The sequence below is a fragment of the Somniosus microcephalus genome, unplaced genomic scaffold, assembly GCF_052327205.1.
Source record: "Somniosus microcephalus isolate GS21.2 unplaced genomic scaffold, FLI_Smic_1.0 unresolved_chr2, whole genome shotgun sequence".
NCBI lineage: Eukaryota > Metazoa > Chordata > Chondrichthyes > Squaliformes > Somniosidae > Somniosus > Somniosus microcephalus.
Window position 1 is genome coordinate 32,498,574 of NW_028225180.1, and position 18,708 is coordinate 32,517,281.

The following is an 18,708-nucleotide window of genomic DNA, read 5'->3' on the forward strand; positions in this document are numbered from 1 at the left end:
ACCTATCTTTTATGAACACCTTGCACCCTCGAAAATTAAGTGCCCAGTCCTAATCGTTTTAATGCCAAGTTTCTGTAACTGCCAGATCATCATACTGCCACAAGGCTAATTGTGCTTGTAGCTCACAAAACTTATTCACCACACTTTCTTCGTTTGCGTACATGCATTCTAAATATATTTTTGAATTATTCGTAGTCTTTCTTAGTCTGCTCCTATCTAATATGGTACTCCTCTTTTCTATTCCTATATGCTACTGATAGTGCCCATGAAGTTTAATCCGTCCAGATTGTACAGGTCCCAACTTGGCCAGAAAAGATCCCAATGCCTCAGAAATCTACAGCTCTCCCTCCTGCACCATCTCTCCAGCCACGCATTCATCTGTTCTATCCTCCTATTCCTGTACTCGCTAGCCTGTGGCACCGGGAGTAACCCAGAGATAATTATCTTTGAGGTCCTGCTGTTTAATCTCTCTCCTAGCTCCCTAAACTCTACCTGCAGGACCTCATCCCTCTTCCTGCCCATGTCGTTGGAACCAATATGGACAACGACCTCTGGCTGTTCACCTTCCCCGATCAGAGTGTTTTGCAGCCTTTCAGCGACATCCTTGATGCTGGCACCAAGGGAGGCAACATACCGTCCTGGAGTCACGTCTACAACCGCAGAAGCGCCTGTCTGCTCCCCTAACTATAGAATGCCATGTCACTATTGGTTGCCACTCTTTTTCCTCCCCCCCCCCACGTGCAGCTGAACCACAAGTGGTGCCTTGCACTTGACTCTGGCTACATTCCCCAGAAGAACCATGTCACTCACCAGTACTCAGATCAGAATACTGTTTGGTGAGCGAGATGCATTCTGATGTCTCCTGCACTACCTGCTTGGTTATTCTCTTCTGTCTGGTGGTCACCCGAGAGACAATTTGATGTGTTTGTGGGGACATGGAACAGACGGGCAGGTGAGATTTTCACTGTTACAAAGACAGACTTGTTTGCATCAAGTGGATATATTCTGCACTTCAGAATGTTCCTGCTGTAATTTTGTTTCAGAAAATACTAACACTGTTTGAATTGTGATGCACATACAGACCGCATGGCCTCAAATTGGATTGGGCGTGAAAACGGGGGTGTAGTGAATGGAGCGTGCACTGCAGAATCCTCTTAGCATCGAATAAGGCAGAAGCTATTATTTGTTCTGATTTTAATGAACCAGTGGTGCGGCTGGCACTACCCATACTATTCAATGGCTATGTGACTGTGTTTTCTTTTGGCCGGGGGTGGGTGCTAAACATCGGGCCTCCCTGACTCAACTTAAGAGGTAACCAGCACTTTGTTAAGGTACTCTCTGGGAGAAAATGGTGAATTGGTCAAATGGCTGCTAGAGCTACAGACAACAGCAAGCATTAGGAAAGCAAATGGTATGTTCGACTTATTACAAGAGGATTTGAGTATAATTGTAAATATGTCCTCCTGCAATTATGTAGGGCTCTGGTGAGACCACAACTGGAGTATTCTGTACAATTTTGGTCTTCTCACCTAACAGAGGATATATTTGACATAGACGGAGTGTAACTAAGGTTCACCAAACAGCTCCGGGGATGGGGGGATTGTCCTATGACTCCTTAAGTAGACTGGGCCTATATTCTCTAGAGTACAGAAGAATGAGAGATAATCTCATTGAAAAATACAAACTTCTTACAGGGCTTCATAGGGTAGATGCAAGGAGGATGTTTCCCCTGGCTGGGGAGTCTAGAACCAGAGGGTCACAGGCTCAGAATAAGAAGTCGGACAGTAAGGACTGAGATGAGGAGAAATATCTTCACTCGGATGGTGGTGAAACTTTGGAATTCTCTACCCTGGAAAGCTGTGGAGGCTCAGTTGTTGAGTATATTCAAGACAGAGATCGAATGATTTTTGGATATTAAGTGAATCAAGCGATATTTGGATAGTTCAGGAAAATGGAGACATGGTAGAAGATCAGTCATGATCTTATTGAATGGCGGAACAGACTCGAAGAACCAAATGGCCTACACCTGCTCCTATTTCCTATGTTTTTAGATGGTGCCCCCTAATGCCCTAGAGGCCCTGATCGTGGCAGTGGACAGAAGGAGGAACATGCTCCGTCCCCTAGTGGGCAAGAAATTTCCAGTCAGCAACCCCATCGACAGTGTGAGAGGTGGCAGAGCAAATCAAGGAATCAGAGAATGATGGAAGTTTATGGCACAGAAGTAGGCCATTTGGTTCTTCGTGCCTGTGCCAGTCGAAAAAGAGCTGTCCCGCCTAATCCCACTTTGAATTTTATGGCCCATCAAGTGCAAATCCAAGTACTATATCAAAGCAATGAGGGTTTCTGCCTCTATTACCCTTTCAGGCAGGGTGTTCCAGACCCTCAGAAACCTCTGGGTGAAAAAAGTACTCAGCTCCCCTCTAATCCTTCTACCAATTACTAGAAATCTCTGCCCCCTGGTTACTGACCTCTCTCCTAGCGAAATAGGTGCTCCATATCCACACCATATAAGCCCCACATCATTTTATGCACCTCCCTGATAATTTTAGCTGTGGTAGAGGCTTAGCTCCCAAGACATGGCTGCAGTTCCGTAATGACAGCATTGGGGTTGTCAAGGTAAGAATATCACTCTCTTACCCTCTGCTCACAGCTACCCTATCTCTAGCCTCATAACTCACTACACTCATAATACTACCCAACCCAATGCTCTTCACGCTCCTACAAGCACTGCATCACAAATTACTATATATTCTTCCCCTCAAAGTCACACACCCCAAATCTAACATCTCACACGCTGCATATCAGCGTTCCTACCATGACATGCACATTTTCAAACACCTCACAAGAATGTTATGAAAACATTCTCTTCATTCTTGCAGAAGTTCAAGTGGACTTGAGACTTGAAACTCTCACCAGAAGAGGCCAAGCCTGTCTGCACACACTCTCCCACCGCAGAGAATATGTACTGACCATCACCGGCAAGGTCAGAGCCTTGTCTGCGGTGACTGATATCACTGGAGGAAACGTTTCAGATTTCCTCACACCGTTTCCTATTTTTCACTTTTTACATCTATTTCTCCTAGATACTGTGCAAGACAACCTACAGATGTTTTCACCAGAACAATTAACGCTCTCTCTCTCTCTCTCTCTTTCTCTTTTCCAAATTTAATCTAAAATATAACAACTGGCCATCTCTTTCAGTTCAGCTGCTGAAGATGTTGACATCCTTCTGCCAGTAGAGGAACAGGAGGCTAGTCTTCCTGGAGATGCAACATTACTCGAGCTAACCATCGCAAGTAGCATCTCAGATATTGGCACCACAGGTGCTTTAGAGGCTAGGATAGATAAGGGGTCCTTGCATGGTGAATGTGCAGGAGATGTGGATGGATGATTGGGCACGTGCTCACTGGAGGGAGAGACCACATTCTAGCTTTGCTGCAGTGGACTTAGATACTGACTTCGAGGGGCCCACCTACCGAAGAAAGCTGATGGACATATACCAGGAAATGCTCGGTGCACGGGGCAGCCTTCTAGTGCACAGTGTTGCAGACCATGGAGGTGTCCAGCCCCAACTTCTGTAAAGGCTTTGCGCAGGCCTGGAGCCCACTCTGTGCAACACGGGCCGAGTGATCAGCTCCATCAGCACACCAGTGGAGCCCACCATAATGGCACTAATAGGAGCACTGGTGGACTGGCTGCTGGCATCTTCCATGGCAGCTGACGTTGCTGCTAGGAGTGCTGAGGAACAGTCCCAGGACGATGGCCTTGGCTCCATGGGAGAGGCACCTACTGTCCTCTCTCAGGAGGACAGGATGTCTGCTCCCCCAAAAGCCAGTCCACCAGTGCTCCTGTTAGTGTCAAACAGCCACCTGGGCCCACGTCAAGATTCCGCAGTCTGCAGCCGGCCATGTTGAGCACAGGGCTGCTCGAGTTCACCCATCACAGCCATCTGAAGTGTCGACAAGGGTCATTCAGCAGCGTTCCAGCTCAAAAGCTGTAGCCACAGGGGAACTACCCCATAAGAGCACTAGGATAGGGAAACGAGCAAGCAATACAGACACAAAACCGCAATTTCTCTTGCCGAGGCGGGTTAAGTGCGACCGAGCTTGGTGTCGGATGGCGACACCGTTCCCGGCTCCATCCCGCTGTGTGAGAACCATTTTCCATTGATAGGGCTTGTTAAGCCCCACCCTGCGCGGTTCCAGGCCAATTAAACGGAAGCAGGTCTGGTAACGTAATTTCGTGACGTCTCATCTGCCGCTTTTCTTAAAGGACCCATGTCCAAGTATATTTTGACATTTGTGCTGTCAGTGTTCTACAGTATTGAGGTGCTGCAAACACAGACAACCACCGCACAGATGTGCACGGCTGAACCCAGGCTCTCCCTTGACTCTCTCTAATTACTTATAGAGGGATTCACAGCAGGCAGGGAGGTTCTCTTCCCTTCCAATGGGTGGAAGACACCTCCCCAGGACACCAACACAGCCTGGTTGCACATTGCACCGGAAGGCACAAACATGGTTGTAATCAGGAGGACCAGGCTGCAGTGGTGCAAACCCTTCAGTGATCTCAGTAGTGCACGGAAAGTTACTGCAACGCCACACTCAACCTCATCCTGCTGTGACACTCATCACATCTCCAACCATCTGCCATCCCTACCCCACTCCTGCATATCCTTGCTCACACCAACTTACGTTGCACCTCCACCCATCCCTCTCCATCTCACTCGCTACCCCTCACACTCACCCTCATCCTACTGCAAGTATACCAAAAAAGAACACACAAGGGTAGGCACATGGGTGCTTTAGCAAATAGTCATGCGAAGTTTGTGGTGGTATGCTGTGAAACATTGAAATCTTTATTTTCAGCGCATTGCGTTCTTGGACAGAATTGTCTGCACCTTTGGAATTGGATAAGTGAGTTGCAGTGAATTGTGAGACCCAACGGTATCCCCCACAGTGCTGATGAGTGTGAATGGAATGGTTTGGGCGTTGTAGAGATGTTAATGGTGCGGGTCTGTGGTCGTGCCAACCTGGCGCATCATGTGGCAGACAGTGTTAAGTGAAATAAATCTGGCCATGGTGAGTCCATCCCTGGCATCCTGGGCAGCAATGTGCTCGAGTGCTGATGCCCTGTGTCCTGTGCAGCATTTGGTTATTGCGGAGCAGGTTGGTGTTGTTGTTAGTGATGCTGGTGTGGCTGGTGCAGCTGGTGTTGGGGCTGATCATGGTGGGATTCTGAGGAACTAGGTGAGCTTTTTTCAAGAGTACCGATTCTGCTGGAATAGGTGGCAGCTGAACTTTAGATGACGGAAGCGATCTGTTAATGGTGAGAGAATTTGCTCCAAGGAGGTGACAAGGATAGGGAGTTTACTCCAAACACTTCCAAACTGCATAAAGTGCAAAAGTGGGTTGCAACTCATGAAGGCTCCAGCATCGACGTTTGTAAAATGAACTGCTGTGAAATGGTAGGTTTTAGAACACTTTTGCATCTGTCACCTACTCACAGCAATGGAGAGTCATTAAGAACACAACATACTTACCTGACATAATACCCGCTCTCCAGGCACGTTGTTAAAAACCTGGTAAAAGGGTAAGTACATGGGGAAATTATGCTTAACTACATTTTAACCAGTTTTTCAGTATTTAAATTGGCTGACCCGCCGCTTGGTGCCGTGCATTCCCGACATCACAGCGAGGCCCGATCCACACTTCAGGCTGGAAATGTGTGTACACTTCTTGTCCAGTATATTGGCCACAGGAGTCCGATAACCTGCTGAAAAACGTGCAGTGCGCGACCAAATATCTAAGCCAATGGTTAAGCACTACACTCACTGGTACATCATCCATTGAGTCATCCAGGGAAGCCCCAATAAATTGATTTTCTCTGCTAATTAATCGCTTTATTAGACCGACTGACAAACTGGGAGTTTGATGTTTTATCCTGGTCAGTGATGTGCACTGGCAGCAATGGCCAATCGCATGAACAGTTGAATAAATTACTGGAGTAATGACAACATCTGCAAATTTACAGATAATCCCAAGCCGGGTGTGTATTGTAACTTCATCCCACACCTTTCAATGACACATTTCAGCATCAATGACAAGTGAAAATGAAGTTGAATGCTGTTTGCCCAGCTGTTGAATATTTCACCCCCAGATTCTAAACATCTCGAAACCAATGTTCAAGTTGAAAGCCTCTGATCATCAGAACCGAAATAATCTGTTTGAAATCATTACCCCATCACCTACCTTTCAGTTGAGTGGGAACTTCGGATAAACATTTTGTGGCTTCCACGTCATTAATTCGAAGGAGACCTGTTTAAATAAATTAGTTTTCATGAAAGCCAATCTGTGCACTACTTTAGTAAAATATGGAAATTTAGATGTGAAGTTGAATTCAGTGAGTGATTTTACTGTACCAAATTCCTGTATTTCTTTCAGTATTTTGTCCAGCTTTGGTACACCATGGCGCATTTTCACAAATGATTCCCACATTGTCCTTTGGGCCTGAGAGCCTTTCTCCATCACTAGATTTAGGAGAAGTTTGGAACTGTCCGCCCGGTTTCTCTTTGTGAGCTCAATGACTTTCTGTAAAGAATAATAATGAATATATTGATGAGCGGAGAGAAAGATTAATTTAGCCCCATACTCACCATGTCTATTGAATTCAATATGTTTGATTCCGTTCAACAGCAGGACCATGATAATTCATTTAATTGGCGTGAATATTAGTTACAGATTGGTTAATCTTTTGACACTAACTTCGCCAGTCTGTTTGACATGGATGAATGACGATGTACAGCAGAATATTGGGCAGCAGGTTATAAATCCTCAAGCACACGTATTTTACTCCATCTCAGGAAATGCAGATACTCTGAGGTCCATGAAATTTCAATGAATCATGCAGGGAGTTATTGAAGTGGTGGGAAAAACCGCTTCTCCATGGGAATATGCCAGTCTATTTTACCTAGAAGCTCTCATCCTGCTAAGACCATGTAGACCCCACCCCACCAGGGACTGTACTTCATGTATTTAATCTCCACACCTCAATCTCCCCGCATTAATCTGAACACAGCTGTCTGACTCCATCCAATGCTGTCAAGGGGAATCCTGAATATCTGCTCATTGACATCGCCACTAATTAACTGTGGTTTGCTTATTTATACTTATTGCTTCTGCTGTAGCAACAATATGTTCTCTCCAATAATTTTTTCACTCCATGCTTATTTCGATAATACACATTTTTATTCAAAATACACCTATTTTTTGAGAGGTGTTCTGGACACATCAATGCTTTCGATACTGGACGGGCTGCCACACATTCAATTCAATGTGAATTGGGGATGACCATTGGTCTCGTCTGAGACTTGTATCATGTGTCTGGGTTAGTCCTTACGGTCCAAGGTCCACAGTTCGATTGTTTTAACTTTTCAAGCATTCATAAGACCCAGATAATGATCCACTGATCTGTTTTTTCCTGTAAGTTGATAAATTCAGCTCTGTGACTGTGGTTTATAATGGAAGGTCCTAGGTCCTAGTATGACCCGTCCTGCCCTGCTCTGACCCCACTCCACATTATTCGTTCATTCTGATGTTAGGGGGCTCAATACTGCTCAGTCTTTTGTGGTCTGAGCAATGCTCTGAGCAAATATTGGCCATGAATGGGAATGTTTAGCCTAATTTGATAGGGGGACGTGAACCAGGATATATAATTAGAGAGGACAAGCAAGTTGTATCGTGCATTGCGAGATACAGATAGCCCTAGAATATGAAACAATCCAGAAAGAGGAGGAATTACAGAGGAGAGATATGCAAAAATACTAAGGCTTGTTTAGAATGCATATACATCAATGCACGGGGCATGACCAATAATGTTGGTAAGCTGCAGACATATGGGTTATGATATAATAGCTATATGGAGTCCTGCCTCAAACAAGGGGAGGCATCAGAACTTAACATTCCTGGACACAGTGAGTTCAGGGGGAATATGGAAGAAAAATATTGCGGTGGGGGATGGTGACATTTGATTGGGGAATACACATCGTAAATGCTAAGGAGAGATGGAACTCCTGAAATGTTTAGACGTGAACATTCTTGATTAATACCTTTCCAGCCCAACAAGGAAGGAAACAGTGCTTGATCTATTTATGGGCAATGAAGTGGGAAAGCGGAGCAGGTTTCAGTGGGACAGCATCTGGGGAACAGCGATCACAATGTTATTAAGTTTCGGTTAGTAATGGAAAGGGACAATGAACAATGAACAATCTAAGGTGAAGATGCTCAACTGAAGTTGGGCTTACTTCAGTGAGGTGTAAACGGATCTGTTGAATTGGAAACAAAGATTGGCAGGTAAAACAGTATATGAGTAATGGGAGGCATTCAAAGCGGAGATATCACAGGTACAGACCAGCCCCGTTCCTATGGGGGGGGGGGAGAAGGGCATCCAAATCTAGAGCTCCCTGGATGACTAATGTTATAGAGGTTAACATTAAACAGAAAAAGTTGGCTTATAATAAATGTCATATTCATAATACAATAGAGAGAATCAAGAAGAATAGAGAAAGTGCAGAGGAGAACTGAAACCGGAAATACGAGGGGCCAAGAGAATGTATGAGAAAATATCATTGGTTAATGTAAAGGTGAATACTATAGTCATTTGGTAAAGGTTAATCAAACAAAAGGTGGGGCCGATTAACAACCAAAAAAGACATCTTTTGTGGAGCCAAAGGGCATGGCTGAGGTGCTAAATTAATACTTTTCATCTGTCTTCACAAATGAAGAGTGTACTGACAATGTCACAGTAAATGAAGACATAATAGAGAAATTGGACAAGATGCAAATAGGTAAAGGGGAGGCGCTTAAAATATTGGCAGCAATTAAAATATAAACCCTACCATGTCCGGATGAAATGCATCTTCAGTTGCTGAGGGAAGTAAGGGTGGAAATTGTCGTTGTTTTAGCTACAGCCTTCAAAACTTCCAATCCTCCTTGAACATGTGAGTGGTGTCAGAGGACTGGAGAATTGCCAATGTCACACCCCTGTTCAATAAAGAGGAGAGGTATCGCATCTACAGGCCAGTTGGCCTAATGCCAGTGGTGGGGAAACTGTAAGACCATCATACAGGACAAAATTGTCACTTGGAAAGACATATGTTAACAAATTACAGAAAGCACCAGGGATGAGGGACTTCTGTTACATGGACGGGATGGAACTCTCTGTTTAACACCCCTGATCTAGGTGTATTAATTAGGACACTGTCAGTAATTCTTTGGTATCCCGTGCTGAGAACTTGCCTGGATTGGTTAGTATTCAGACTCCAATCTTTTCTACTACTAGGTTGGAAAAGTTAGGAACGTTCTCCTTGTAACAAAGAAGGTGACCTAATAGGCATATTAAAGATGATGAGAGGTTTTGATAGAGAAGATAGAGAAAAACGATTGCCTCTGGTGAGTAGTTCAATAACCAGATGTCATAGCTTTAAAATCATTGAAAAAGATCTAGAGGGAGGATGAGGACAATTGTTTTCACTCAGAGTTGTCAGAATTAGGAACGCTGTCCCTGAAAAGATGGTGAAAGCTGATTCCATAAATAATTTAAATGGAGTTGGACAAGTACTTGAGGATGAGGAACTTACAGGGCTATGGACAAAATGTTGGAACTTGGGTCTAAGCAGGACTATTATTTCAAAGAGTGAGCAGAGACACAACACATCGAGTGGCCTCCTCCTGTGCAATACTTTTCTGTGATTCTACTAACTATAGCTGTATAATTTGCTTAAACATCCTGAGGCTCCTCATAGAACCAACAAGTTGATTTAGCTCTGGTATCTGAATCAATATAAATTGGATCATTCTATTCGGTTGATCCTAAGCTCCCCACAGGTTATTTTTTGATTGCTTGCGCTGTTTGGGTCCAAACCTGTTCACTGATTTAGCATTTTCAAAAAAAAATTAGTTTCATTTTGCAGGCACATGGTTATCTTCTCACAGTTCCTCGATTTACTTTAAGTAGTTTGTATATCAGTCAACTCATGAACTTCCATCCAAATCCCGTCAGTTGATTCCTGCCTTTCTGTTTCCCAGTACTACTAAAAGTACAAGTTCACTTTGAATTCAGCCCACAAAGGGTTATATCGTAACTGGTATCTTAACCTTTCTTTGTACAGATACTGACAGATCTGCTGGGTATTTTCACTTCTGTGTTGTTGTTTCAGATATACTCCATTAACAGTTATAATCCTTTCTTTCCTATTTGGCCTGTTTCTCTTCGGTAACATTATATGGTTCTAAGATCTGACATCCTGTCAGTTTTGTGATGTTTTAATAATTCAAACTCATTCTGTGTCCCTCCCTCTTACCCCATGTTCTTTTCCACTGAAATGCTTCTCGTATGTTAACGACGAGCTGACTCCGTCCACCCCTCCTTCAATCGCATTTTCCAGTCTGTCCCAGTAGAATTTCGTCAACTGGAAAAGCTTGCAATCGTTGCACTTTGTCAAGATCTCAGTGATTGAAGAGTTCGGATCTGTGAACACAAATGGAGAAAACTAAACACATTATCCACTTTATATCCAAGCTGCAACATTTCCTCTTATACCAAATGGCTGAAGCCTCCTGCGATCTATATCGAACACCTTGTGAAAAACCACATTCAACGCACTTGCTATATCTCGTCGATCTACAATTTCAATTCTTTAAAAAAAGTTTTTAAATTTTTCAAACACGATTGTCTACAGCTAATCTGTTCAAGCCTCCCCTGATCATTCCCTTTATCTCAACGTTCACTAATTCAACCTTAAATTACAAATCCGAGGAGTCTGCTCATGACTGCCATAGACTAAATGTTCCAGTTACCCGATTTTTCCTCTCTCCGCCATTGTTGAACAGAGACATTACTTAGGCTCCTTCAGTGTTCAAGTATATTGCTTATATCTAAAGAGAATTGAAAAATTGTGGAGTCTCTCTCCTATCTCCTCTGTGACTTCCTTTAACGTCCTGGAATGCATTTTCTCGGGGGCCAGTGACTTATCCACGTTGCAATTTTTCTAAAATCCAAATCCTTCTCTACAGTTATCTCTAACTATGGTCCCACATCTTCCTCTATTACACCTACATTCGCACTACCAAAATCATGTTTAGAAACTAAAGAAATCACATGGTATCTCCACAAAACTTCATCCTTCACATCTAGATTCCCACTTCGCCCCGAGTCCTCCAGCCTTGAATTATTATATCACTTCATATTGACCCTGACTTTTTATATTTTCCGTTGGCCTTGTCGCATATACCATTTTAACCACCCCCGCCCTATCTCCCTTTGCACCTTGCTACTACATTTTCAACATTCCTAATGATTTGCTGCAGTATTGAGTGCTCTGGTCTGATTTTGGGATTGATGCAATCCAGCTATTAATACAGCAAACAGCAACAATTTTCTCTCGCTGCTGAAAGCGTTCTAACCACAAGCATTTCTCTCCTAGTCCTGTACAAACGTCGCAGAGATACTGGACTCCAACAGTCTTGCTTTTAGCTTTCATATGTTTTGGAACGATTTTTACATTCACACACATAACATTCAGTCGATGTTGTTAATGCTCACCCTAGTTTGTTTCCCTTTTGAAAAAATAAATAAACTAACTTTATCGCTCATTACTTCAAAATCTCCCTTCTTTTTTCCTGGTAATATCTTTGCACTATTTCATAAATCTGTTGATCCTGCTCAAAAGAAGTTGTAATAATTAAACTCCCTTATATACTCAGATCAGGATTTCCCCAAACTCCGGACATTTCAACTGATTCTCTTTCGCCTGCTGCATCCAGCTTTTCTGAAAACCATTATTCATGGTCTGTTCAGATCGTGGCCGTCCCTTCCCTTTTCCCCGAACTCACTCTAATATCTTAAGGCTAAAGGGATCAAGGGATATGGGCAGAAAACATGGACAGGGGTACGGAATTTGGATGATCAGTCATGATCTCATTAAATGGCAGAACAGTCTCGAGGGGCCGAATGGCCAACTCCTGCTCCCATCTTCTCTGTTTCTATGTTTCTATGTCCCAACAACGTGAATCCTTCTGTGCTGCTCCAACATTGAAGTCACACGTTGACTGCCGCCTTAAGCAGACCAGTGCAAAAAAATCCAGAAATCACCCACTTGATGCCTTGTTTTTCAGTCTATTGTCTGACATTCAATTACCTCAAAATATTTCTCATACCAGGGCAACGTACTAGCCGCAACTATCTCAAGCTGATTCACCTTCGCTCCATCAGAGGTGGGGCTGCTCATTGATGATTGCTCAGTGAGTTTACCTCTGTTGGTAATTCCTCAGATAATGAAATAGTCCATGCCCGCATACAGCAAAACATGGATAACATCGAGGTTTGGGCTGATAACTGGAAAAGAATATTCGAACCACACAAGTGTCAGGCATTGATCTTTTTTTCATACCTTGGATGTGGGAGTCGCTGGCAAGGCGGGCATTTATTGCCCATCCCTAATTGACCTTGATGTGGAGGAGCTGAGCCACCTTCTTGAACCGCTGCAGTCCCTGTGGTTAAGGTAATCTCACAGTGCTGTTAATGACGAACTTCCATGATTTTGTTCCAGCGACAATGAAGGAACGGCGCTATACTTCCAAGTCAGGATGGTGTTTGATTGGGGGAAGTAGGTGATAGAGTTCCTGTGCGCCAGCTGCCATTTTCCTTCTAGGTGTTGGAGGTCGCGGGTTTGGGAGGTGCTGCCGAAAAAGCATTGGCGAGTTGCTGCAGTGCATCTTGTAGATGGTACACACTGCATAAAGGGTGCGCCGATGGTGGAGGGAGTGAATGTTTATGATGGTTGATGCTGTGCAATGAAGCGGACTGCTTTGTCTTGGATGGTGTCGAGCTTCTTGAGTGTTGCTGGAGCTTCACTCATCCAGGAAAGTGGAGAATATTCCATCACGCTTTTGACTTGTGTCTTGTAGATGGAGGAAAGGCTTTGGGGATACAGGAGGTGAGACACTCGCCGCAGAATACCCAGCCTCTGAGCTTCTCTTGTAGTCACATTTTTTATGTGGCTTGTCCAGTTAAATTTCTAGTCAATGATGAGCCCCAGGATATTGCTGGTGGGGGATTCGGCGATGGCACGCCGTTAAATTTCAAGGGTGGTTGTTAGATTCACACTTGTTGGAGATAATCATTCATTGGCACTCCTGGGACCCGATTATTACCTGTCACATATCAGCGCAAGCCTAAATGTTGTCGAGATCTTGCTGCATGTGGACATGGGCTGCTTCATTATCTGAGTAGTTGCGAATGGAACTGTATACTGTGCAATCATCAACGAACATCCCCATGCTTGACATTATGATGGACGGAAGTTCATTAATTGAAGCAGTTGTAGATGTTTGGGCCTAGGCACTGCACTGAGTAACTCCTGCAGCGATTCCCTGGGGCTGTGATGATTGGCCTCCAAAAAACACAACCACCTATCTTTGTGCTCGTTATGACTACAGCTCGTGGAGAGTTTTCCCTGTATCCCATTCACTTCAATTTTACTAGGTCTCCTTGGTGCCGTGCTCGGTCAAATGCTTCCTTGATGTCAAGAACAGTCACTCTTATCTCATCTCTGGAACTCAGCTCCTTTCTCCATGTTTGGACCAAGGTTCTAATGAGGTCTGGAGCCAAGTGGTCCTGGCAGAACCCAAACTGTGCATCAGTGAGCAGGTTATTGGTGAGTAAGTGGTGCTTGATAGCACTGCGACGACACCTTCCATCACTGGCTTATGATGGCAAGCACACTGATGGGATGCTAATTGGCAGAATTGGATTTGTCTTGCTTTTTGTGGACAGGACATACCTGGGCAGTTTTCCAAATTCTCAGTTGGATGATAATGTTAAAGCTGTACTGGAACAGCTTGGCTAGACATGCGGCTCATGCTGGAGCACAAGCCGTCAGCACAACAGCCGGGAAGTTTTCGGGCCCAAAGCCTTTGATGTATCCAGTGCACTCAGCCGTTTCTTGATATCACGTGGAGTGAATCAAATTGCCTGAAGACTGGCTTCTGTGATGGTGATGAATTCCAGAGGAGGCTGAAGATGGTTGTGAACGCTTCTGCCTTGTCTTTTGCACTTCCGTGCTTGGCTCCTCCAGCATTGAGGATGGGAATATTCATGGAGCCTCCTCCTTCCAATAGTTGTTGAATTGTCCACAAAAATTCACGACGGATATGGCAGGACTGCGGAGCTTTGTTCTGATCCGCTGGTTGTTGAATCGATTACTTATGTCTGTAGCATGCTGTTTAGGTACTCATGCTACTGCTCCTGGCATGCTCTTCTGCACTCTTCATTGAACCAGTTTTGGCCCCCTGGCTTGATGGTAATGGCAAAGTGAGCTTTACGCCTCATCTGGTGATGATGGCATATTCTGGGACATTAGCTGAAAGCTATGATTCTGTGAGTATGATTTTGACAGGCTGTTGCTTGCCTATTCTGTGGGACAGCTCTCCAAATTTTGACACACTTCCCCAGATGTTAATGAGGCGCACTTTGCACGGTCGACTGGGCTCGATGTGACTTTTTCATGTCCAAAGCCATGTTCTTTAAAAACCTCTGGAACTCTTCAGACACAAACTGTGGTCCATTGTCAGAGCAAATCTGTTCAGGCAGCCCATTTCTGGTGAATATGGTTCGTAAGACTGTGATAGTTTTTTCTGTGGTGGTTGGGGACATTTTTATTACCACTGGCCACTTTGAATGTGCATCCATCGCAATTAAAAACATCGAATCCATAAAGGGACCAGCAAAATCAATGTGCACCCTTTGCCATGGAGATGAGGGCCACTCCCATGGATGTAGAGGAACTTGTGGTGGGGCGTTTTGGGCCTTCTGGCATCCTGTACAGCTCTTGGTCATCATTTCGATTTCTCTATCGATTCCCGGCCACCAAACAAACGCTCTGGCTAAGTTCTTCATTTTTACCCCAACCAGATGACCCTGATGAAGCTCATTGAGCACTCTATCCGTCAATTTAGGTGGAATTACTACTCTGGATCCACACATCAATGTCCCCCTGCACACTGACAGCTGTTCTCTTCTCGGCGAGAATGCTGGCAGCAGTGGTTCGCCATGTGTTGGCCATCCCTTCACCGTTAAATCATAGACCCAGGAGAGTGTCGGGTCATTTCGTGTTTCCTTTTCTATGTTTGCATTCATCACAGGGAGTCATTCGACTATGGTCGAGTGGAATAACTCCACTGGATCCACCGCCAGTTCTTCTTCCACCGTCGGTAACGGTAGGCATGACAATCCATCAGCATTCCCATGCTGTTTAGTTCCCTTATACTCGATGTCTTAGTGGTGTGCCCCTCGAAAAAGGGACCACCTCTGCAGCCGTTGTGCCGTCATTATCGGTACGCCCTTCTGAGGGCTGAAAATGGAGACGAGAGGTTGATGATCCGTTAGTAGTGTAAATTTCTGACCGTGCAAGTAGTGATTGAACTTCTTCACCCCCCACACCAGGCTGAGGGCCTCTCTGTCAATCTCAGCGTAGTTACGCTCGGCTGAAGTTAACGAGCATGACGCAAAAGCTATCGGCCTCTCTGAACCATTAAGGAATTTATGTGACAGTACCGCCCCAATGCCATAGGGAGACGCATCACAAGCCAGCCTTATCGGTAGTGATGGGATGTAGTGAGCCAATACTTTTCTTGAAGTGATTAGGTCCTTACACTCCTGAAAGGCCCGCTTACATTCATCGCTCCATTTCCATGCTACTCCCGTTCATAGTAGGGCGTTCAATGGATGCAGAATTGTGGACAAATTCGGCAAAAATTTATGGTAGTAATTCACCAATCCGAGGAATGACCTCAGTTGTGACACATTTTCAGGCGCTGGAGCCATAACTACCACTTCAATTTTGTCAGGGGACTTATGCAACCCCTCTTCATCAATCACGTGGCCACAATACGATATCTGTTTCTTAAAAAACTCGCACTTGGGGCGGTTGGCTCGCAGCCCATGTTCACGTAGTCTAGTGAGCACCTGCTTTAGGTTGGCAAGGTGTGCACTGTCATCTTCACCTGTCACTAGGATGTCGTCTAAGTAACACTGAGTCCCCGGAATCCCTTGCAGGACTTGTTCCATCGCTCTTTGCCAGATCGCCGGAGCTGATGCTACTCCGAATACCAGTCGATTATACTGGTAAAGACCTTTGTGAGTGTTTATCGTGAGATACTTCCTAGAGGATTCTTCAACCTCCATCTGCAAATATGCTTGTGCTAGGTCAATTTTTGTAAAATGCTTCCCGCCAGATAGTGAGGCGAAGATATCTTCTATCCTTGGAAGAGGATATTGTACTGTGTGAAGGACTGGGTTCACCATCAACTTGAAGTCCCCACAGATGCGAACCTTCCTTGGCTCCTCAGACCTTTTGCTTAGCATTTTCTTCGTGACAGGAATGATGGGTGTCGCCCACTCGCTCCAGTCTACCTTAGATAACACGTCTGCATGCTCCAGATTCTCCAGCTCTGCCTCGGCGGCTTGGGCGAATTGCATATGGTACCGGTCTTGCTTTGAAAAACTTGGGAGTTGCATTCTCCTCTATTTTTATCGAGGCGGTTACGCCTTTAAGAGTGCCCAGTTCTTATTGAATTACCTCTTTGGCGTCAGCTAAGATTGTTGACAATCGTCCAGAAGTGACGTCGTCATCTTTTTTACCCGCCACCGTCAGTGCCTGAATGGAGTGCCAGTCTAAACTTATCTTTCTGATCCATTCACGTCCCAATAACAGTGGTCCACCATCTTGCAGAATGTAGAGATACAATTTCCTTATTTTCTTGCCGTTGTATTCGACAGGCACCCTTATTTTTCTTCTGGGGTATACTTTTCCACCGTATACATCCTCAAGACAATGGATGTCTCTCTCAAGGGTATGTGTGAGAATAGCCGCTCGTAGTCTCGTCGATTCATGATGGTTAGAGCTGATCCTGTATCCAATCCGATTTTGACTTGGGTCCCTGCTATCGTGAGGGTGACCCAAATGGTTCGGTGATCCGCTTTTGCGATTACATTGTGAAGTTTGAGACAGCTTAGTCTCTTGTTCCCGGATTCACTATCACTCATCTGGTCTTCGGAACTACTGTCCGTCATCTTTTGTACTTTCCTGTACGGTTCCTTAGTATCATTTTTGTTGTTGTTGGTCTTCTTCCCAGACCTGCAAACTCATGCAATGTGTCCCATCTTTCCGCATTGCCTGCATATTTTGTCTTTGGACCAGCAGTCCTTCTGGTCATGGTTAGTTTTGCCGCAGCAATAACATTTTGCAAATCCCCGTGTCATTTCGTGGGTGTCGTATTCCTGTGGCTTTTGTTGTATTTCTGCAGCTCCCCTGGCTGCTGCTTCGTATGATACTGCCACGCTGAAAGCCTTATCTAGCGTCAGCTCTTTCTCTGAGAGTAACCTCTTCTGGGTTTCTTTACTCCGGAGTCCACAGACAAATTTGTCCCGTAGGGTATCTTCCAGTCCTGCTCCGAACTGGGAGTGCTTTGATAGCTTGTGTAGTTATGTAAGGTACTCAGCATTGCTCTCATCTTTAAGCTGAGTTCTCCTGTGAAATTTAAATCTTTCTGCTATCAGCAGCGGTGCAGGGTTTAGGTGTTCCTGTAGGATAGCAATAATTTCGTTAAAACTCTTCGCCTTCGGTTTGGCTGGAGCAATCAGGTCCCGCAATAAGCCGTACGTTCTTGTGCCCATTAAGTTTAGCAGTACCAATGCCTTTTTCTTATCGGCTATTTCGTTTGCCTCACAATATACCTCGACTCTTTCCACATACGTGGTCCAGTCCTCTATTGCATTATCAAAGGCAGTGACACAGCCAGTCTTTGGCATCTTGAAAATCTAAAATGGCTCCTCCCGCGCTTTGCCTTCTTTCCCGATTTAACTAAATGGCGCCTCCCGCGCTTTGCCTTCTTCCCCGCTGCTGCTAGCGCTGCTTTCCAAGGTTTCTGTTGCAACCTGCAGCTCCTTGCGGCTTTCTGCGCGTTTAATATATATATATTTTGTTATTTTAATATTTTTCCGTCGTGGAACAACCCAGTGGGACTCTTGCCTTCCTCTTCTCGGGTCTGTACGCTGCCCGGCTTCATAGCACCGGCCGCGCCCTGTGTGCTCCACCCTCTCTCTCTCTCCTCTTCCCGACAACGCTGCTCGGCCCCGTTGCAAGCCACCCACTCGAGTTCTAGACCGCCGCAGCCCAGGAAGGATCAGTTTACTACCTGCCACCAGCCCGATTAGCTGAAGCACTATCGACAGGAACCAAGCCCCGCTCTCGACAGCCTCTCCTGCAATCTTCAACTCCGCTGACGCAGGGGCGGATGCCCACGGTCGACGCCCGTTTCTACTGCTTCTTTCTTCCTTCTGGCCTCGACCTCTGCTCACTTCGCTTCAGGAATGGATCACAGGAGGTGTTGCAGACTGTAGGTAAGTTCGTATCTGCTCGTCGCCAATATTATGTCCATGTATAATTGAGACATGAACAGCAGGAGTTGATCATAACAAGTCTTTACTGAATGGAGACAAACGGGAAACTGAAACTACAGAAGGCTGTTAGTGCCTTTTATACAGGGGTGGTCACTGCCAGTACTGCAGTCTGAGACCAGTTATTCCCTTAAAGGTACATGCACAACAATCTCCATCTCCTTAACCACATTCCCATGAGAGTCAATGACA

At 45.1% G+C, this 18,708-nt stretch overlaps 1 protein-coding gene across 1 annotated transcript in view; it reads right to left on the reverse strand.

Moving 5' to 3' along the window:
* Nucleotides 1-18,708, reverse strand: part of LOC147092430 (NACHT, LRR and PYD domains-containing protein 3-like) — a 92,500-nt gene that overhangs the window by 16,231 nt on the left and 57,561 nt on the right. Inside the window, exons 4-6 of the mRNA XM_085975916.1 lie at nt 10,361-10,527; nt 6,422-6,590; nt 6,252-6,317 (exon numbers count right to left, since the gene is read on the reverse strand). Of these exons, the coding sequence (XP_085832042.1) occupies nt 6,252-6,317; nt 6,422-6,590; nt 10,361-10,527 (402 nt within the window). The remainder of the gene's footprint in view (nt 1-6,251; nt 6,318-6,421; nt 6,591-10,360; nt 10,528-18,708) is intronic.